Genomic DNA, 23,276 nt, shown 5'->3' on the forward strand with positions numbered 1-23,276 from the left:
AAGTGCGTCTAAAAAGTTTTGCGCAAAATCAACGTTCCGTTATGGTGAACATCACACTCACAGTCACTGAAACAAGGACGACAAGAAGGCAATTCCCGCAGGTAACATTTAATGTACATATACAGTAAATAAATGCATGTTGAGTGAATAGAAAAAGCACAAGGTGGTCATCATGGTATAATCATAACAATAAAATTAAAAGATCAAGTAAAAATATAATAACTCTGTACGTAAATTCGTTTGCAATGCAAAACTGCCAGTCAGTGCCGGCATGTCCATGATCACAATGAACCAGTCCGAAACACAAGGATTTTTAGTACGTCCATTATTAACTGCATATCTTATATAGACGCTATTCACATAACCGTGGGCTAAGGTTCCGTCACACATAAAGTGCGAAAACTCAAAGGTTTGCCATTACTGTACTTTCCCTTATGACTTTCTGCACCACGCCATTTTCCTTCTCACTTGCAAAAGCTCTTACATACGTCAGTGTGGCAGTGTCTTGTAGCTCGTCTCAACTATCTGGATCTGTTCGTGGATCGGTGTAGTGCTTCCCCTGAACATGGTTCAGATAGCCAAAACTGAAGCACAAAAACCGATCCGGCATCAGTGCACAGAAACGGCGCCGCGTGAACTCAGCTCTGGTGCCGGGCGCACCTCGATGACGTCAGGAAATGGCCGCTCTCACTGTGTAGTGCGGGGTTTAATGTTGTCTCCGGTTAAATACAATAACAACAATCCCATTATTTATTACAGTTTCCCATACTCAGACGGGAGAGCCTTAGTAGTTCTTAAGCCCGCGGCTCGGTCTCCAAAGACGCTCAGGTTGAAAAGGTAAAAAGTGAAACACGTAGCTAACCGACTGATTTCCACTGCGGTTATTTTAGCTGTTTCAGGAGGTGGGTATTGTTAGAGCGTGGCTCCCGGCGAACCGTCGCGCCGAAGATAGCAGTGTTTTTGGAGGTGAACTGTGTCGCTGACCGGACGGCGTGTGGAGCTGCGGTGTGTGAGGCGCGCGCGCGCGGGACGGACGTCTCGAGGCAGCACGCGCGGCCCGCCATAGCGCGTCGCTTAACGGACGCTGTGTGTGCGGGGCCTGCAGATGGACGCCACGGCCCACGCCGGCACGACTCGTTTTTCGCCGCGGCAAACACCACGGAACAAGCCGACAGACGGAGCCAGGGCCGAACATTGACGCTAGGGTGTCTGCTTCATTTGGCAATATTACGCCGGAAGACGCCGTCGTGACGGTTAAAGTAAAAAACGCACGACCGGGATTAAGAGTGCGTGTTTACCGCTCAACTTTGCCTTTGCGTGCTCAGGCGGCTAGCATCGTTACTATGTCGCCTCAGAATGCAGAAATACCGGCGGCTACCGGTCGAAGTATGTCACGTACCGTTGGACAGTTTCGATCAAATATACTTTGAAAAGTTACTCATTAGAGACACTTTGCTGTAATTTGGTCAGTTTGAGTTTGTAAATGTCCGCGTTATTTCTGTCAGGTGCTGTTGCTGTTGGATTCCTACTCATTCATTCTCCGCGACACTGACTAACACCGTCTCTGAACACTTCCCTAAACTGCCGTCGTGCACTTAAAAACATCTTTACACCGTGAACCGTTAAATGTGTTTTGCCTCGCCTTTTACTTTTTTTTTTAAATTTAAAGAAATGATTTCTCCTTAAGTTCAGGCCATTGGACATGCCATGATGCTTGGAAATACTGTTACTGCTGCTACTTATTTGTATGACCTGGCTTTTTTGTCATAAGATATGTCATGGAAACTGCAACGGGTAATTTTTGGGCTCTTTGTTGGACATATGACGCCTGCTGCTTGCACCGACACCTTCGGTAATACATGAACTAAAAGAGTGTTTCATATTAATTGCAGAGTCACGTGCGATGGATACCCCTGAAAGCCCCGCACAATCGCCACAGTCGCCGGAGGAGGAGGAGAAGGAGATCTCCGACAGCGAGCTGCTCAATGACTCTGATCCTGATGGGAACGAAGAAGGGGCTGGAGACTCGGAGTTGGGGGACCTGGAAGAGGATTTGGAGGAAGGAATCCAGGAGCGAGTTTCTGACCAGGAGGAGTACGAGGAGCTTGCTGAAGGTGATGAGAACAATTTAGAACAAGAGAAGAGGGCAGAGGGGCCTGCTGTCTACAGGGAGGTCAGCCATTCTGTTGACGAAGAGGAGGAAGAGGAAGACAGAGTCAGCAGAGGTCCAGGTTACTGTGACTTTGAAGCCGAACCTGAGAAGTTGCTGGCTATGGCTGAAGAAGATGAGGAAGATGATGGCAGAGGGCACCAAGAGGAAGATGAAGAGGAAGACAATGGGTTGAAGCCGACCGAGGTGACACGAGGACCAGGTAGGGATGAGGATGCGAGGCGGGTGGTTAATGACATGAAGGACGAGTCCTCATCTGTGTCACGTGAGCTAGATGAGCATGAGTTGGACTACGATGAGGAGGTGCCCGAGGAGCAGAGCGCCCCTCCCCCCGAGGATGAGGAGGTAGAGAAGGGGCCAGGAGAGGAGGAAGAGGAAGATGATGAAGATGATGATGACAAACGGAGAAAGAAGAAGGAAAACAAGAATCTGGTCATGCCACCTGAGAAGGACCCTCAGCCCAAGAATGCTGAAGAGCCAAGGGTTCTGGAGAAAGGCCGGCGCGAGCTGAGTCGTGATAAGAAGAAGGAAGAAGATGATGGGGAAATCGATGAAGGAGAGATAGACGTGAGTGTGGTGTGGTGTCACTTTTTACCGTCAGCCTCTTTGAACTTTGAGTCTGACCTTTTTCATTTTTAGCCTCTACATCTTGTTTCGCTGTTGCTCGAGATGACCACTGTGGTTGAAATGTGCCGTTTTATGACGATGTTGAGAATTAAGAAAGTTGGGCTTTAATTCACCTAGTTTTTCAATCCATTGACTTATGAATTATTTTTTTTCTCTCTGTGCTTGCTAAATAACAATCATTATTACACACAAATGTAATCCAATATTGCATAAATCTCACGCATAACTACTTGCAATTGTAATTATTTGGTTTTTTTGTATGTTGTTGGCGAGTGGAATGGGTATTATGGATGAATAACACACTTACGTACTTGTTAATGTTGTAAATAGGAACTTAAAATGACAAAGCCCTATATAATAATTTAACCCTTAGCAGTTTTTGAGTGTATTTGTACATAGCTTTCTGAATTTGGCAGGAGTTTTAAACATTAATTTTTAGAGTTTTTGCAGCCGTTTAACGTTCAGTTGAGCTCTGCTTTTAGTTAGGGTATGCAAAGCCTCTAAATCAGAAATATTCTGAGAAGGTATTATCTACTCCTTATAAGAATTTGTCTGTCTTGTCTGTCAGCGTGATGTGACATCCATTCATCATCAGTTTTAAGTTTTCTGGTGATCCCAGTGTGCTTCTGAGATATAGCTGCATTTACTCTGCAATTTGTCAGTTAAGGAGCCACTGCACATTAATTGGTACCTTTGAGATTTTTGTTTAGCAAAATGTTACGCTTTGCTTGTGCACAATTCTCATCTTGTTAGGTAAGATATGCAGACGTTTTGAGTAAGGCGCTATTAAAAAAAGCATTTTCAGATCAGAAATATGCCATCAGTGAGAGCTCTCATACTTAGCTGTAACTGCATACTTGGTTCCAATTTTATTTCCTTGTCTTTATTAAATTTCAGGCATCACAAGGATACACTACAGTGCTTTATACACATTTCTGGTATCTTTCTGCTATCCTGTGGCCTTTCAATCCTCTGATTGTACTTTTATTTAATTGCCAGGCCTCTTCTGCCTGCCTCTGAGTAGCACTATATTCTCACCTGCCAAGGTGGAGATGAGTCGTACCCCAACGTAAAAGTACAGAGATGGCCACCTTTTCAACATTTACATGAGGTTGTGGTCTGAGTGGATTTCTCACAGGCTGTTTCAACTGGACAATAGTGCATCTGTGAACATGTGAACTGCACACCTGTTTTGATAAGTCTGTAATATTTCAATTGCTTTATTGTACTAAGGGAAGTCTTCATTTCATTTCTGAGTCTGACTCTTATGCGGCACGGTGGGACAGCGAATAGCGCTGCTGCTCCTGGGTAGTGTGAGGGGACATGGGTTCGATCCCCACTCAGTCTGTGTGGAGTTTGCATGTTCTCCCAGTTACTGTATGGGTTTCCTTTGGGTGCTCCGGATTCCTCCCACAGTCCCAAGACATGCTGTTCAGGTTCACCCATAGTGTGTGAGTGACAGACAGTGTGTTCCACTGATCTATTGATGAGTGACCCATTGTAAGTAGTGTATCTAGCAGTGTAAGTCACCTTGGTGAATATGTAGTGTTATCAGCCCGCACACCTTAGAGTTCATTGGAAGTTGCTTTGGAGTAAAGCTAAGTAAATAAATGTAAATGTATGCAAGGTCAGATTTATGAGTACATTCAAGCATTTATGGATCCTTGTCATTTTTATGCATTTAGGGATTTTTTCATTACTAACCCATACAATTTCTTGTGACATTTGTGAAAGGAAGCTGTTGTTCGCTATCTATACAAAATTATGTGGGTTTAATTGTCCAGTTTTATCATTTGGAGCCAAACTAGTATAGGAGACCAGTCTGTGCAGTTGAAGGATGCTTCAGTCTGTCATTTAAAGTGATTCTGTCATTTTTGCCTGTTAGAAACTCCAGTCTTTTGCTTTGTAATTTCTTCCTGGACTTTACTGCATGCCAAGAGGTGATATTTTCATAAATTCAGAAGGGGTGGCTTTGAAGTTTTACTCATGTGAACATATTCCTACATTTTTGTGCAGGATGATGACCTTGAAGAGGGGGAGGTTAAGGACCCCATGGACAGGAAGATCCGTCCCCGTCCTATTTGCAGGTTTTTCATGAAAGGTAGGCCATCTGTAAAAACCATATCGTATTCTTGTGGACAGTGCTCACATACGACTGGCGCAAGCGTAAGTGAATCCGTACTTTTGTTTGCAGGCTAAGAGTGAATGAATTTATTGAAATAATGGCTTTCTTACATAAAAAAAGTAGCTTTTTAAGCTACTTACAATTATTTACCTGTTTTTACTGCTGGGTAATTTTTAACAGTTCAACTCTCTTGCTCAAGGGTACTACAGCAAGATGTGGGATTCAAACCGGGGTCTTTAAAGTCTAAAGGCAGTGGTTCTAACTACTGTGCTAAGTTTTAGATAATAATCAGTTACCGCAACTTCCACAGTGACGCTGGGATTGACACGGCACGTGAAACATAGGTATAAAAACAGCTGGTAGCGTTGTGGTTAGAGTGATTGCCTTTGGACCCAAAGGTTGCGGGTTTGATCCCCACCTCCAGCTATAGGACCCTTGAGCAAGGTACTTACCCTAAATTGCTCCAGTAAAATAACCCAGCTGTACAAATGGGTAAATAATTGTAGGTAGACTACCATTGTAAGTCGCTTTGGAGATAAGTTTCGGCTAAATACTTTAAAGTAAAAAGTGAGATTACATTAAAATAAAAACAGCAAAACATTACACCACTGTTCTGTGCATAATAATAGTATACTCACCCTTTTAATTTGTACATTTTTCTGTTACTGAGATGCAAAAGGGCATACCACCAGTCACCAGAGGGATGTAGGGTTGTTTGTGGGTTTGGCTGGCATGTAGTATGTTCAGAACCATTATTCACACATGATAATTTTTTGTCTAATTTGTCTTGCATTAAACAAAAACATTTTGGGGTCACTCATGTCAATTAAATGAGTGCAAGATCTACATCATATTTGATCAACAAGCAGCTCAGTGAAGGTTAATGAAGGGTTCAGCTGTAACAACAACTCATAGTCAAAACTTCACATTTCCTTCTGTGAAGTTATTTGCATTTGCTTTGGTACTTTAACTGTGTGATAAGCCCTGCTTTTTATGAAAATCTTTGGTCTGGCTGTGTTTGAAACCAGTCAAGCATTGTGGTCTTGTAAGATTTACCTCTTCAAATAAAATGCACAGTTAGTTTTGCCCTGGGTGAGGTAGATGCCTTCAGTAATAGTTTGCCAAAGATGTGTTTCCTGTGCCAAAGTGCACTGGTATTAAAGTTTAGTGTACAATAGCAGTTTTATCTAAGGTGCTTAAATGTTTTTACCCAGTCATATAGCTAGAATATTTCACGGAAAATACCCTGCTCAAGGGTACCACAGCAGGAGTAGGGGGTTTGTATCTGTGTCCTTCAAGTATAGGATGACAACGGTAATTCCCGTGTTATGTGCTGCATGCTGTCTTATTGGAGCCATTTGCTTGGAGAAAGTTTAGAATTCCCTTCATCTGAGTGTACAGATTTCAGATATACTGTATTCCTTACCAGTAAGTTTTTTCAGGTAGAATTTTTTTCTGTGGACAGCAGGGGGAACTATTACACCTTATAGGATAATAGGGGGCATAATGTTTAACACTTAAGGTTAGAGCTTTTACTTCTGTAAGGCTCTTGTTTGCTCAGTTTCTTTACTGCTCTTTCCTTTAATTTCTGAGAACTGGCAAATGCCTTTTTCTCCTTTTTCAGGTCAATATTAAATTGCAGCATTGGTATGGAAATAGGGACACGCAAACATCATTTTTAAATAGAAATTTTCACTTTTGTCTCCCTACAGGCAACTGTACCTGGGGTATGAATTGCAGATTTATACACCCTGGAGTCAATGACAAGGGCAATTACTCTCTCATCACGAAGCCAGACCCCTTCTCTCCAAATGGGGGGCCACCTGGAGGCCCTCACCCTCTGATGCCTTCAAACCCCTGGGTGAGCATCCCCCTTTACACGACTACTTTTATACCGTGTTCATTAAACGTAAAGTTGATTAAACAAAGACTGTCTCACTGCATTCGTAGGGTGTTATATATTGTTGGAACGTGAAAGGTTTTTTTCTGTCTTTATAGAGTAATGTTTTTTATGCTTATTTCTCAAGGCGGCACCAGCTGTTGAGGAACTGCCTCCACCACCCCCAGTGGCTGAACCTCCCATGGAAAGTGCATGGGAAAGGGGTCTCCGACATGCCAAAGAGGTAGAGTATCTGTGTTCTGCACAATGTGTTCTTGTCTCTTTAATTTTTAAAATTTACCTTACAGGCAGTCCTCGGATTATGAACGAGTTCCGTTCCTAAGTCTGTCTTTAAATAGAATTTGTACATAAGTCGGAACAGTTAGGTACGGTTTATGTATAACGTCAGTCAAATGTTAGTCAAACTGCTGTAGATGCACAATGTTCTGATGCGTGTCACAAAGTAGCGCCCATTTGTTATTACGAACCATTTTTGTGTAATTTTTAATATAATAAGATTTACTGGGGTTGGTTCATAACTACGGGTTGTATGTAAGTCGGATGTTCGTAACCTGGGTACTGCCTGTACTACTTAGTTAATTTTCTGTTGTTCCTTTTTAATGGTTTTTGTTACTTTTAGTTTGCCTCACTTATATGCAGAGGTAAAGAACAAATACCACAGATTAGCTGTTCCCACAGGATGCATTTGAGGCAATTTGACTTTTGCAGTGGAGTGTTCTTATAAGCAGAAGTGGCAGTACAGATGGGTTCTAGTAGGTGTTGTTTAGCATAGCTGGGTAAGTGCTGGGAAGTGCCATGCTGTAGAGGTCAGGATAATATTCTCTACTCTGCAGACTGTATACCTGCAGGAGTGCTAACCCAACCCCCTCCTTAAAAAAACAAAACAACAGGTGCTGAAGAAGGCCACTATACGCAAGGAGCAGGAGCCTGACTTTGAGGAGAAAAGATTCAACGTGACCATCGGGGAGGATGAGCGTGATTTTGACAAAGAGAATGATTTCTTCAGGGAGCGCAACTACCGCATCACTAGAGAGATTAGAGACCCGGGGTGAGTACAGTTGCTCTGGCAGAATGGTTAGGTTTGCCATGGGGTAAAGAGAAAATTTGGAATAGTAAAATTCTGGTATCAGAATGTGATGCTTAAAGCTTTTGATACTTTTAAATTTTACATTTTAAATATTGTCTTGTTCAGATACTACCATGATGCAAACTGTCAGTTTTAACTGACCCCTTTAAAGTGGCTTTGATTTAATTGTGGCTCCAGCTCTGATGTTGTTTTAACAGATTTTAGTGTGTGCAGACTCATGATGTCTGTTCTGTTTGTGCTGCAGTGACCTGGAATACAGAGACCCACTTTATGGGTATGTACCATGGCAATACCATTTCCTCTGGCATCTTCATGTCACCTCTCAGCTCAGACACACCTATTTCCCAGCCTGTAGTTTGAAGACTTGGGTCTTTACCTCCTCCTACCAAACTCACAGGTGACTGTGCTTCCGTTTCCACAGTAGTGACCCCTATGCAGACCCATACTATGATTACGAGATGGAGACCTTCTGGAGAGGGGGGCAATACGAGAATTTCAGAGTGCACTATACAGAGACACCCCTTCCGTACCACTACAACGTGAGTATACTTGAGTATATGCACCCATATTGGCCGCAGTGGTGATGACACACCTACTATAATATAAGATGATTATTTACACATACACTTCTTTAGTCATGCTCGAATAGGGACAGCTGGTAGCATAGTGCTTGAAGCTGCTGCTTTTGGACCCAAAGATGACAGGTTTGAATCTCACCTCCAGCTGTGGTACCCTTAAGCAAGGTACTTACTCTGAATTGCTCTGGTAAAAGAAGTTTCTGGATAAGTTTCAGTAAAAAAAAGTATCACTTTTACTGAAGCTGTCGCTGTAGCGATTTAATATATAGCCAACTATCTGTGTTATTCCTTTGTTCAATAATGTGCGTCACTGTATGAGAAGAGCCCTGTATAAAAATAATTAGAATGTGAATTTTGAACATACCATAGAATGTACATAATCTGCTTAACCTTTTGCCTTCTGAAGGTAGCTGTTGAAGTTTATTTTATTTTTCCGTAACTACCTGTCCTTTGTGTATTCCATCAAGGAGCGTGAACGGGATCCCCGAGAGCGGCAGCGCGAGCGTGACCGAGAGCGCGAGCGGGATCATCGTGAGCGGGAGCGCCGGCAGCGGGAACGTGAACGGGAGAGAGAGCGCGAGCGGGAGAAGGAGCGCCAACGGCGGAAAGAAGAGTGGGAAAGAGACCGCATGAAGCGGGATGAAAAGGAGAGACCCCGGGAGCGCCCACCTCGGGAGCCGCGGGAAAAGAAGGAGGACAAAGACAAACCCAAGCCCAGATCACCCATCGCTCCAGCCACTAGGTGAGACAACTAAAATACTGATCTTATCATAGACAGGTGATGATGCAACTAAATTCTAACCCATGCCATTCCAGTTAAGTGCAGTCAAGAGTAGTACCTGTTAACTTTTTTACAAATGTAAAATCCTCATTAATGTGGTTTGATCTTTTGCGTTATTGAAACATGTCTTATTGCAACCACATGTTAACAGCAGTACATGCACATATTATCTTCTAATTGGGCTGGTGTAGTTCAAGGCATGAGGGGCTTATTCTTGATTTTGACTTTCCAACATGTGATTTCTATTCTGTGTTAACATTCATCAGCCTGTTTAGCAGCACAGACTACATCAGACACCCATGAACCCGTTTGCTGTTGTCAGTTGGTAATGTAAGAGTGATCAGTCAGACATCTGTCTGCTGATATGGGCTGTGACCTGCTACTTAGTTCGTCATTGTGTTCCAATGTGTGGCTATTACAGAATGCGGCAATCATGACCTGTTTTGCTTAAACACAGTTATACAAAGTCGCTTCGAAATGTTCCCAGTTACACTGCTACACACTTACAAGAGTAGTTCATATGAAGTACTTTGCTTAGGGATACTAAAGCAAAGTTTTTCCAGTATTTGAGTCTTTGGGTTAACATTTCCATTGTTTTTTGTCTGTTTCTTTACCCACTGTACTTCTTGCTTTAAAAAAAAAAAAAAAAAAACTTTGTACTGTAACAGGATAGGGTGTCAGACTACAGAATATACCACTTTGAGGAATACACTTGTTGGTAGTTTCTATGTGTTTATGAACTTTACCGATCAGGGTGTGGGTGGCACAGTGGTTAGAGCCATCTTTTTCCACTAAAAGGCCCCTGTTTTGAACCCACTTCCAGTCTTGATCAAGGCACTTGCACTGAATCAATACAGTAAAAAATTACCCATGTGTAAATAATTGAAAGTAGTTTTTCATGCAAACCTAATTGCAAGGGCAAATGCATGATTAGGACTAACTAAAGCCTGTGGCCCAAAACACTGGCATTCAATGGTTTAAGAGGAAGTTTAGAGCTACACCAGCTACTAAAAATTCCCTGGGGAAGCCACAGAATTTCTCATAACGGTTCCTGATGACGGTTACAACCATTGGCACCTGGCTCCACCACTTGGCCTGTTATCAAGCTAGTCAGGTTGTCAATGAGAACAACTACATATTAGGTGACATAATATGACCCAGATCTCGCAAGCAATATAGGTATTTCTGTCACCAAATGGTGTAGCAGGAAACACACTCCTATGACGGAGTTCCCATGCATAGAAAACCAGGAAGTGTCCTTCGCTTGAGATCAGTTTATGGTGAAATGCTGAGCAATAAGAAGTGTGTGTGTGGAACTTGTCTTTTTGTAGTTCTCTCTTTCCGTGACGTTATGGAGTTGTTTTCCTCTTGTTGGTGTCGAGTTCTTCCATTTGCCTGCTTTCCTCCTCCAGTAGGGGTGGGCAATACTGCAAAATTTGGTATCGATCCGATACCAAGTAAATACAGGGCCAGTATCGCTGATATTGATACCGATCCTTCTTAATTTTAAAAGCTTGCACTTGAACTTACATGTACTTTCCTGTAGGGAAGAGCAGTGTGTCATGATTTATGAGGTGAATGCATCATTAATACACTAAATCTGAATACATTTTCATGACATGACCACTAAAAGATTTTCTGATTTGTGCTCTCGGCACGCCTGTAATTAGTCTTGTGTATGTTAAAGCCCAGAACAGATTTTAAGCACTTTTAAGACAAAAAAAGAAAAATTTATTACTGCATTTTATTAATGCAAACTGAATTTGCACAGTTAACACAAAAGAGTCTCAGCCATTTTCATATTTCAGGTATATATTTTTCATAGTGAGTAAATGTGTATATGTATGGATTTGGACTGCTGTGCTGTATAGATGGGTTCATGATTTTAAAGAATTCAGTGTATTGTATCTAACAGTTTGTCACCTTGGATGAAGGTGTCCAAATACTCCATAATAATCATTCTTTATTGCTTTGGAGGAAAGTGTCCGCTAAATGCGTAAATGTAAATAAAAACCTTTCATGCTTCTCAGCTGTCCAGAAACACACAAAAGCCAAAGTTGGAGTACTAAATGAAAATCCTTGTAAAGTTGAATTAATGTAACTCATGTGCCAATATCTCAGGGTATGTCTGCATTTTGTTATCCGTTTCTGTTCATGCAGGCAGTGATCTGCCAGTTTATGTGGCTCTGGTAACAATAGATGGAAAAAATATGAATTCAGGAATATGCAAACTGATGGTGTCCTGATGCTAATAAGACATTCTTATCATAGTATATGGCATACTGCTCTAAGTTGTTTTTTAGAAGGATGTAGCATGGTTTAGGTATTATACAGATCATCATAAAAATTACATTGTTGCATTTTGCATTTAAATTTGATCATACATACCTGGTAAAATTAGAGCTGCTGACTTTGGACCTAGAGGCTGCAGTTTGAATCCCACCTCAAGCTGTAGTACCATTGAACAAGGTACTTACCCTAAACTGCTCCAGTAAAGTAATCCAGCTGTGTTAATGGGTACATCACTGTAAGTAGCTTAACAAGTTGCTTTGGAGAAAAGTGTCAGCTTATCAAATAAATGTAATATAAACATAATCTAGTCTAGTTAGAGCTTTAAGTGGAAGGAGACAGATTTGAATCCCTGGTTCTGCTTTACTTAGGAAAAGGTATGCATTCTTGAATTGGTCCAGTAAAAATTGCCAAGCTACTATATAATCAGATAAGTAATTGTGTGTAGTTTGGTACATAAAGCATTGCAAGTTGCCTTAGACCAAGTCATGAGCTCAATAATGAATTAAAAATATTAATAATGTATTGCAGTCAGAAATTTTTCATCTGAAGACAGGATACCAAATGATTTTATTTAATCTTTCCTAATTTGAAAGATGGAAAGACAGCAGACTCATAGAGAGCCCAAACAACTGCCTAGAACCTGTCCTAATAGTCACTCTATACATTGTTTTTCTGTATTTATCATTTGGTCTCTTTGGTCCTGAATGCCAGCACCAACAACTTAGGACTTTCTTTTTGTATGTTTATGTATAAAGATGTAGAATATTTAGGGCTGAGTGCACAACTCTTCCTACCGCTAACTGGGGTTAGCAGTACCTGCACTCCTGGGAGAGAATTGCATTGCCTAGAAAACCAGGAAGTGACTTCACTGGCCCCAGATGGGGTCACTTAGCATTTATTCACTTAGCAGACGCTTTTCTCCAAAGCGACTTACAATGGATACTATGTAGTGTTACTAGCCCACACACCTTATTCACCAAGGTGACTAACACTGCTAGATGCACTACTTATACAATGGGTCACTCATCCACACATCAGTGAAACACACTATCTCTGTGTCACTCACACACTATGGGGGAACCTGAACAGCATGTCTTTGGACTGTGGGAGAAAACCAGAGCACCCGGAGGAAACCCACGCAGACACAGGGAGAACATGCAAACTCCAAACAAACTGAGCAGGGATCGAGCCCATGTTCTCTCGCATCACCCAAGCACTGTGAGACAGCAGCGCTACTCGCTGTGTCACCGTGCCGATCAGGGAGGTGGTGGAATGTTTATTAATAAGAAAATCGTACATGGATCTTTTTAGAATCGTCTCTGGAGCTTCTGGATGTTTGTGATCTGTAGTAACTCGGAAATAACGTGATTCTTTGTTTTTGTGTTACTGTCTGGAAACCCCTTTGTATGGACATATTTTATGGAACATTTTTATGTTTGTGAGCTTTCATTCGAAAGAATGACTAGATTCTGTTATGACACACCTTTTGATGTCATAGAATTGCAGCATCTTTTTTATGTATTTGTGCAAGAGCTGTTTTTATTCCGAACTATGTAAGGGTGTAACTACAAACAACATCATAGTTGGGTGTTGGAAATAGTCTTGCTTTTCAGACTGCCTATTTGTGGCATCTGCAGTGATGGGTGGTGCAGTCAGTACATGAGTGGGTTTGTAGGGCCTTTCTTGTTATGGATTAAGTAGTCTTTAATTTTATACAGTATATGTTTGAAACCTGGGGGCGCGGTGGCGCAGTGGGTTGGACCGAGTCCTGCTCTCTGGTGGGTCTGGGGTTCGAGTTCTGCTTGGGGTGTCTTGCGACGAACTAGTGTCCCGTCCTGGGTGTGTCCCCTCCCCCTCCAGCCTTTTGCCTTGTGTTGCCGGGTTAGGCTCCGGCTCCCCACGACCCCGTATGGGACAAGCGGTTTCAGATGGTGTGTGTGTGTGTGTGTGTTTGTGTTTGAAACCTGTTAAACTGGCTATGATTAAATGAGAAGCCTAGGGTATAAGACGGGGAACATTATTTAGATTTTGCTTGGTTTTTGGAAAATCCAGATCCATGCTTGTAATTAGCAGCAGTCTGAAATCAGTACAGTGTCCTTTAGATGTGCTGTATATCCTATCGGGCTAAATGGCATCACTATGCAGCGTTTCCTGTGTAAACCAGCAGTCTTGCGCATGTAATGATATTTGCAGTATCCTCCAGTGACACAGTAGTAGGGCCTATCAACCACTGCAGAGCATATTATCACTTTAACACCGGTAACAGTGAATGACATCAGCAGCATGGTCCGCGATGCTTGTCACTGATAAGAAGGAAAAGGCTACAGCAATAGTTTCCTTTGTATTGTGAAGACCCCTTTTTCCTCATGTAAGCACTGGACTGCCACAGGTGAATTCCCTCTGAAATGAATTTGTTATTGCAGGGACACCCTCATCTCTATTTTACCTTCATCTGCTCACAAATTTTATGCCTCTTTTCTGGGCGAGTATTGCTGTTTTCTTCTTGACTGCTCACTCATTTAATTTGTTGTTCAGTCCAGGTAGTAGTAGATCTCTTTATGAGTCAGTAAACAAATTTTATCCACAAAAAGAAGATTTGTGGGGGGACATGTAAAATGTATTGGCTTTTGCCTGAGTTTGTAATTTTTGTCATGTTTCATGGTGAACAGTTATCAATTACCTTTGAGCCTTCAAATTTTGCTGGAATTCTGAAATTCATGTACATTCCTTGAGGTTCATACAGCAGGGTTTTTGCACTTTGTTACTGCTACTATGAGATTATCGGCCTGTATGCTGAACTACTAAGCCCTCCTGTCTCATAATGTCCATGTATTTTTTAGATTTGTATTGTACTTTTGCAAATAGGTTGCCTCTTAACATGCTCTAAAATAAGAGCCCATATGCATTTACACCTTATTCTGTGAACCGGTGGAGAGGATCCAGGTTTGTTATTTCTCCATTGAAATGACGTAGGTTAAAGCTCAAGAACATCTACTTTATCTATGGCTCTGGTTAATCAGGAAGGCCACTTAGCTATTGTTAAGTCTTATTTTTAGCAACCAGTTTTATTAGCCTAGAAAATGGCGGTGGTGTGATATGGGGAGCAACTGAGTGAGTGCATGGTCATAGAAGTGATGTAATTTCCTTTCCTTTATTTTCTTCCAACTGTTTACACAAATAATTGCAAGGTGAAACAGAGGGTTTTCATGCTGAAGGTCAGAAAATTTAACTAGTCTAGTACTATACAGAGCAATGGGGCCAACTGTCTGCATTGATCGTTTAGTTTAGAGCATCACTACTGAATCGAGTGTTGACCTTATACCATGGTCTGTAAACCTGAATATTAACATTGTAGTATTTCTCTGGTGACCTGAAACACCTGAGCGAAGGCTGTGCCAATGTTCCCACTTTACAAAGATGCAATTGGCAATGGTTTCAATGGTTAAAATTTTTGTGTTTCTAAGCTCCGAAATCTACACCTATTTATTCTGAAATATTTCAAGATCCTGTTGAAATGGGCACAGTTATTTCAATAGTTAACATTTGTTGCCATAACACAAGATGGGGCAGTTTCCCTTCATTAATTATTCTACAATACTCTGTGGCATTAATAACTATACACTTAAACACTCTCAAGCAAAACCTACATATTTGATACTTGGTGTTTACGTATTAATTTCATGCAAAATAAAATAGCACTGTAAAGATTTTAAAAAGTCTGTAAAAACAATGCAGATAAATTCACCTTCAGTAATAAGTTGATATTGTTTGGCTAGTCCAAACGGCAGCTATGATTAGGTTAAAACGATGAAACTTGGAAACACAGGGAATTCGTGGTTAAAAATGAGCCAAACTAACTGCAGAGATGATCCCACAGTGGCTCTGGTCTATGCAGCACAGTGGTGTTGTAGTTAGTGCTGGTGTCTCGCAGGGCTGTGCGATTTGATGCCCCTGGTCTGTTGTCATGGGTTTTACATTTACATTTACATTTATTCATTTAGCAGATGCTTTTGTCCAAAGCGACGTACATCTCAGCAAAGGTACAATTTATGCATTACATTAACAGGAGGAGACATAGCTGCAGACATGAAAGTCTCAAGCAAACCTAGTTTGTCACCTACCACTTGCTGCACCGAGGTTCATCGTTCGAGTAGGTGCATACAAATCCCGATACCCTCCCACCATTTTTTTTTTTTTTTTTTTTTTTTTTTTTTTTAAATTATAATTAGGTACACAGTTTTCTCCATGTGCTCTGCTTTCCTGCCACAGTCCAAAGACATTTCAGGTGAACTGGTGACTATAAATTATCTGTAGTGTGTAAATGTGTGTATGAATGGGATGGTACTGTAAATGACCTTGGATAGAGTTGTCAGGTAGATACTACATGATCATTCTGTGTCGCTTAGAACAGTGTCTGCCAGTGTAATATGTCTTGTGCTGCCCAGCTCTCTAGCCTCATGCAAAATCAAGTTTGTCCTCTTAAACAACCAGAAATACCCCATAAGCCAAAACAGTGATATTGAAGAAAAAAAAAAACTTCTTGTAAAGTTAAATTCTTGTAACTCAGTATGACTGTATTTTTGTCATCTGTGTTTCATATGCCAGTGTCTTGTATGTCTCCGGGTACAGCTGAGGGTAGTAATACTGATTTAAATCCATGCAACCTATGCTGGCAAGGTGTTGTTTTCATAGTATATGATATATTGATGTCCATTTGTTTTGGAAGGATTCAGCGTAGCCTAAGTGTCATACAAGTCATCATAAAAATACAGTTTAGCAGTCTGCATGCAAATTTAATTGTGTATGGTCTAATAGGGCTAAAACCAGTAACTTGAATTAAAATCCTGTGTTTAAAGTATAGTGCACTGGAGGTGATTCCTGTTGCGCCAAGAGCTGACACTGTTAACATGAGAGATCAAGAAATTTGTGTAAGAGTGTGTGTGCGCATGCCATATGGTTTTTTTTTTTTTTTTTTTAAGGCTTACGTTATTTCTAAGTTGTAGTAGTTCTGAAATTTGTTGCGGTACTTTCTACTCTAAATGGATCTTGAATGGTAGTATATGCAAAGAAATATTTACTTCTATGTATTTTAGTTTACTTATTCCTTAGTTTTCAGTTGTATGTTGGAAAGTAATTTGAAATATATGTTTGGTTATTAACTATTTCATGACAGATGTTTTCTTGGAAACTAAGTGTAATTAATATGGTCCTTAATGACTAAACAGGTTTAGTTCACGTTTCTGTATTTTTTTCATTGAAATATGCCACTTAAACAGTAAAAGTTTATTTTTACAAAATTAAATAATTGCCAAATTTAAGTCTTTCCCTAATTTCCTGTCCTGTTTGTTCTGTTGCTGTTTATTAAAACATGACAGTATTTTACTTATCCGATTACAAGATTATTTTCTCAGCTATATAGATGGATGAATAATTAATGCATAAGTTACTACTACTAATACTACTACGAATTATAGACAGTTTGCTACAGTCAGACTTTTGTCATCTAAAGACAGGATACTAAAGAATTTATTTTTGCCAGTGTAAAAGAGAATCTGTTCAGTCCTGTAATTCAGCACCAGTAGCTCACAATTGTCTGTAGTCTGAAATAAGTATATATCCTTTAATACTCTATGAGGACATGGTGCCCTCCGCAGGTATTCGGTTAAGAATTTGAGTTCACCATTTAGTTTTTTCAGATCCACTAGTGTCTGGGGATCTTCTGCTCAATTCAGAACTACACAAGAGTAATTACATGAATTATAAACTAATGAAGTGTTTCAGCTGAGAGAGGTTTGCCATGATCTCTGGGTCTCAAACAAAGTTTTGATTTGCGTAAGACCAGCAGGACTGGGAAATGGGAGGAATCCAAGGAGTAGGAATAAGAATAGATTTTGTGGCAAAGAACTAGAAAAATTCTGCTATAATACTGTAAAGCTTCTTTTTTGCTGTTTATGACTGCATAATGCCTTACATCAATCCAAATAAATACTTATAATTAATATGAATGAAATAAACAATTGAAATTTGTAACAAACACTAGAGAAAATTGTCCCAGAAAGCTAATCAGCAAAATGGTAAGTGAAGGAAAGTGTCCACTAATTTATGTGGATAAACATTTTCCTTGGCGTACTTTTTCCTATAGAAATGAAACATCAAACACAGTGCTTTATATAAAAAATGGGATCCTGAAACAGTGAAGACTTGGTACCATTGTTTACACACACACACACTGGCTGAACCGCTTGTCCCATGCGGGGTCGCAGGGAGCCGGAGCCTAACCCAGCAACACAGGGCGTAAGGCTGGAGGGGGAGGGGACACACCCAGGACGGGACGCCAGTCCATCACAAGGCACCCCAAGCGGGACTCGAACCCCAGACCCATCAGAGAGCAGGACTCGGTCCAACCCGCTGCTCCACCGCACCCCCCTAGCATTGTTTAGTCTTAGGTAAACTTTAACTTTAGTGCAAATTTTACAGCTTGTTACTTTACTGGAACATTTATTGTAAATTACTTTAAAAATGGCACCTGCTAAACAGAGAAATATAAATGTGTAACTAAATCAGTTTTGCTACCTTTGGCCTTTAACTATAGCACAGGAAGCACTGTTCCATCTAAACCAATTTTGTCTGTGCAGTGCATCATGAGGTTTTCTGTGACAAAACGGAAATCATTGAGTTCCTACTTGGTTTTATGCGTATTTGTTCTTAAGAGTACTAAATTACATAGTTGTGGCAAATATGTCCCACTGTGCCACAGTGTGAAAGTGTTTTTTTCGTGTACTGTACAGAAACCTTTTAGATTTATTTTTTTTTTTCTGGTTGAAGGAGGGAATTTCATTGTGTTACTTCTCACCAAATGTGTAGTGTAAAAGAGATGGATTCAATACTTTTTGAAATGTTTACTTGAGATACAGCCTGTAGCAATTTTTTTTTCCAGCTCATAGGTTCTTCAAAAAAAAAAAGGCATTCCTACACAGCAATAAGTAAATGACACAAGTAATAGAGGTATAAATGATGGATTAAAAGGAGAGTTGATCTTTTCAAAATGTTAATTTTTCTATAAATTATGTCCACAAAATTTGTGGAGTAATAAACTTAATTACAGGGAATCAAAAGTGTGATGATTTTAGAGTTTAGTCAAAAGATTACAAGTAACTTCATATTTGAGTGTGTTGTGAAGATTAAACCAAACTCGTAAGATAAGTTTGTTAGACATGATTTAAAACGGGGGTGTGAAAGTCAGCCGGAGAGTTTGAGTGAATACAGCTGGTATCTATAGAAAAAGATGAAAAACTTGTGCATAGTTAAGCCTAGTTATCACAGGACACAGCAACATTTAAAAAAAAAAAAAAAAAAAAGGGGCAAAAAAAATGTACAATCTAGGGCAATGCAAGCTACTTGAATGACAATTTTAAGTTAAAATTAATGTCCTTCAACAGGGTTAAAAATCATTCTATGTTTTACCGAAAGCTGCTGTCCCATCTGCCCCTATAAATAGGGCACTGGAACCCCCTGCAAAGAAAGAGCTTGGACCCCTAGTGAAGCGACCAGATGAGTGGAAGGACCCATGGCGCAGGTCCAAGTCCCCCCGGAGGCGTGTGGGAGTGGCTGGATCACCCCTGCGTGGCCGCCGGCGACACAGGCCATCTGGGTCTTCAGTGTCCCTTTCCAATTCATCCAGGTAACGAGGACAGCTCACAGTACAACTGAACTCAGGGGAAATCCCTGACATAGCTTTTTTATGCATTCTGAAAATAAACCCTCAGGAAATACAGTACATGTCAGCTCTTGTACATGTATAATGTGCGGGGGTGTTCTGATTCTGCAGGTCCTCTTCCCGCTCATCTTCCTACACGGGATCCGGCTCTTCCAGGTCACGGTCACGCTCTTCTTCTTTCAGCTCCTACTCCAGCCACTCCTCTCAGCACAGCTCTTTCTCGGGAAGCAGGTCCAGGTGAGACACTGTCACACCCCCCGACCCCATTCTGACTGGCTCCTGTTAAATTTGTAATGGTGTCATCGGTGATTAAAAACACAAGTACATTGGATTGGGGCCAAGGTTTAGCACATCATTCCAGGGCTTCCCATAATTATTGTTTATGAATCAAGAGCTGTAAAAACATGTTACATGTTCTCTCAGATTTATTGCACTGGGCAAACTGCATTTTTCAGTGTTGGTTTTGATGCAGGAGCTCCTGAATAGGATGATTTCGTACTCTTGCATCAGTAGCAGTTAACTGTAGTTGTAAGTTTTCATTTTATTCTTTGTTCTTGTGCAGATCAAGATCTTTCTCCTCTTCCCCCTCACCTTCTCCCACTCGAGCCACCCAGAGAAATGCCTCCAAGATTAAGGCAGAGTTGCTCCCTCCAACAGTAAAAGGGTGGGTCACCATACAGATGCTCAGGCAGTCAGATGCAGGCATTATAAATATGCCTTACATATATACTGTATTTCTGCTGTTATTGGTAAGACTACAGAAATAGAAGTTTTACAGTGTAGTTAAAAAAAGTACACAACCTATGTGACACGATTGCTCCAGCACACAAAGTGACATAAATATAGTGCAGGCATCTTTATATTTGGCATGTGTGGACTGTGTCTTAAAAAGTGTGGCAAGTGTGGCATCCTAATGGCATTGAACTGAATCCATGTATTATATGATATTGGACACTCCCAGCAGAATGGTTTGATTTCATTCAGCCAAATGAAAATTTGTACGAGTAATAAAATCTGTAGAAAAACTGAGCACATTTAATATACCCAGGATAAGATGCATATATATTTATCGCTGTCTCAAAGTTTTTCAAATGACACATAAAGGAATATCACATCTTAAATTGGAGATGTTAAGGGGTTGTGTTGTAGTAGAACCCTGGTTAAAACAAAAAGGTCACCTGCTGTCCTGTGTGTATAGTCAATCCTGTGAAAATTGAGTACACACACTGATGCATATGTCCAACACAAACAGTCTTTTTTCCCCCATTGGAACAACAACAACGTCATGGTGACATACAGAGACAAACAAGGGTAATAACACAGTTGGTGTTTCTCAGAAGTAATCAGCTATGATTGTCCAAATACCTTGGGGGAAAAATAATATGAATATGTACCGAGAATGAGATGAATATATAACAAGGAGTATGAATACAGACCACACCTGCAAAATATTAAGTAAAACTTACTCAGGAATTCAGTGGAATTGTAAAGACTGATTTTCTATTTGCCATAGTATTTCAACATTTTTAAATGCTGTAACCTATAATTATATTAAAATCCCAATTGATAATTTTAAGTGGAAACTCAATTTTACTTTACAACCGTAGTTACTCTGGAAAAACAGTCTGTCCAATTGTCAAGAAAGACAGATAGGAAGAGATAAATAAAAAGGGAAAGATGTCAAAACCCAAAAACCAAAGCTAAATGATAAAGGAAAATCTTTCATTGGTTAACCACCAACTATCTGTGACCCCGTATGGGACAAGCGGTTCTGAAAATGTGTGTGTGTGTGTGTGTGTGTGTGTGTGTGTGTGTGTGTATCTGAGTGTTTCAGTGACTACAGAACAACAAGAAACCAGAAGGCTCCAGGTGACACTGTGTTCTGATCTGGGGTGTGTTGCAAGGAGGTGTCCTGTTGTGAATCAAAAGTCTGAACTGTGGTGTCCTCCCCAAACTTCCCACTGAAATTTTCCCTACTGTTCCCATACAGGGAGAAGGCCATCACCAAGAAGCCACCCACACCCCCTCCCCAGGCCCACCTTGGAAAGACCCCCAAGCCTCCTGCTGAAGCGGTCAAACCCACAACCCCACGAGAGAGTGGCAAACCTATCAATCCTCGGGAGGGGGGGAAGCTAGTCAACCCCCGAGAGGGGGGTGCACTTGGAATTCCTCGGGAAGGTCGTCACAAGGAAAGGCAGCAGCACAATCCCCCACGGAGGTGAGCGGCATTGTTGCCATCACAAGGTCGGCTAGACAGGGGTCACTGCTTAATAGATCCCTCTCACACACTGTTAGCTGACACTTGTCATCAAAGTAACTTACAGTACTTATACTGCTTATTTACCCATTTGTACAGCTGAGTAATTTCTTACTGGAACAATTTAGGGTAAATACTTTGCTCAAGGAAACTACAGCTGGAGGTCCAAAGGCAGCGGATCTAACCACAATGCTACCAGCTGCCCCTGAATGTTCTTAAAAAATTTAAAATCCACTTCATTCACTTGTACATTTTGCTTTCTGCATCCCTACAATGATAAAGACATACACCTCTACCCCAAGATGAGCCCATTTGGCTAAAGAAAATTGAAGTTCTTCAATACCCCACTTTGGTTTATAAGGTGTTTTTTTTGTGTTTGTGTTTATGGGGATCAGATTTGTATTTAGAGCGCCTTCAGGCAGCTGAGTAGTACATTTATTCATTTAGCAGACACTTTTTACCAAAGCAGCTTATTATTGGTTATTACCTAGTATTTAGCAGACACCTGTTTCCAAGGTAACTTGCAGTACTAGATGCGCTGAACTCCCCACAGTCAATTGCCTATCCATATTCCAGAGCAACCTAACATATATTGTATGCACGCACATACATGCACACAAACATTCAATTTAGTGATACCAATTTTCCTGAAAAACATGTTTTTGGGAGGAAACCCATGTGAACACCAGGACAACGTGCAAATTTCATACACATTGAGCAAGACTCAGTGTGAATTACACAACCAAGGCACTGAGACACCATATCAGTTTGTTCATTGAATCATTTTATTGAGTCTGAGTAATACTGTATATAATAGCTCCAAAAAGTAGCATACATAGACAGCCATACACTATTATAGAGTAATTAAAGAAGGGAAACTGTCTTTTGTTAGGATAACTGCTGTTAATTTTTGAAGTAATTTTGTCCGTTTGATTGGGATTTAGTGATACTTTTAAACCCATTTCTGCTAATGTAAGTTTTTACCATTTAAAACAATGATAGTTGTGTTTTTTGAGTTATGAGAATTCACCTTACAGAGGTTTTTTTTTTTTTTTTTTTTTCTGGACAGTGCTACATTTAAAAAGGGGGGTGATTCTCATGCAGGACATTTTTGACTTTGCCAAATGCATTGTGATTCTCCAGATTTTTATTATTCCAGTGTGGAGCTTCTGAATAGTTGTGTGCCTGTGTGGAAGTGCCAGTCAGTTAAATCTATCTCTTGGTGACCACTCACCTGGTTTTCTATTACAAGCAGGAGAAGCGGAAGTGGTTTGTCATTGCCTTTTTCCCCCTCATGCGTGTCTGCAGGGCGCAAACACAAGGTGGAACATGCAAACTCTACTCCTTCTGAGCTGGACTCGAACCCATGTCTGTCAAACCGCTCAGGAGCTGTGAAGGACTGGCTTTATCCACTGTGCTACTGTGTCCCTGAGGTGGAAATAATTGGTGGTGCTAAGGAAGCTGCAGTTAGGTTAGATTTAGACAGGATTTTGTCAGTTTAAACTGATATTTTTTCTTTCACTACACTTAATTTAAAAGTTAAATTGTTTACCAGATGCCTGTGTATGCTCTTCAGTGTTTTCAGACTACTGTACTCTCATATAATTTTACAAGGCCTGATTTGCATATTTGCAAATTGGGGTGTTTACCGTCAGTTTCTCTAGTGCAGAGTGTTTCTTTGGTTGTTTTGCTTCTTCCTTTCCATGACCAGTATCTCCAGCTATAAAACCACGGCTTGCTGA

General features: G+C 40.7%; 1 protein-coding gene across 4 annotated transcripts in view; it reads left to right on the forward strand.

Moving 5' to 3' along the window:
• The first annotated feature begins 665 nt into the window (after positions 1 to 665).
• zc3h18 (zinc finger CCCH-type containing 18) overlaps positions 666 to 23,276 on the forward strand; it is a 28,316-nt gene continuing 5,705 nt past the window's right edge. For all 4 annotated transcript variants that reach the window (XM_018739474.2, XM_018739477.2, XM_018739476.2 and 1 more), the window contains exons 1-13: positions 666 to 837; positions 1,893 to 2,737; positions 4,814 to 4,898; positions 6,635 to 6,783; positions 6,950 to 7,045; positions 7,713 to 7,870; positions 8,154 to 8,183; positions 8,331 to 8,448; positions 8,955 to 9,229; positions 19,059 to 19,241; positions 19,389 to 19,514; positions 19,840 to 19,941; positions 21,268 to 21,495. In XM_018739474.2, the coding sequence (XP_018594990.1) occupies positions 1,904 to 2,737; positions 4,814 to 4,898; positions 6,635 to 6,783; positions 6,950 to 7,045; positions 7,713 to 7,870; positions 8,154 to 8,183; positions 8,331 to 8,448; positions 8,955 to 9,229; positions 19,059 to 19,241; positions 19,389 to 19,514; positions 19,840 to 19,941; positions 21,268 to 21,495 (2,384 nt within the window). In that variant the 5' untranslated portion in view covers positions 666 to 837; positions 1,893 to 1,903. The remainder of the gene's footprint in view (positions 838 to 1,892; positions 2,738 to 4,813; positions 4,899 to 6,634; positions 6,784 to 6,949; positions 7,046 to 7,712; positions 7,871 to 8,153; positions 8,184 to 8,330; positions 8,449 to 8,954; positions 9,230 to 19,058; positions 19,242 to 19,388; positions 19,515 to 19,839; positions 19,942 to 21,267; positions 21,496 to 23,276) is intronic.

Source organism: Scleropages formosus, chromosome 7 (genome assembly GCF_900964775.1).
Source record: "Scleropages formosus chromosome 7, fSclFor1.1, whole genome shotgun sequence".
NCBI classification, from domain to species: domain Eukaryota; kingdom Metazoa; phylum Chordata; class Actinopteri; order Osteoglossiformes; family Osteoglossidae; genus Scleropages; species Scleropages formosus.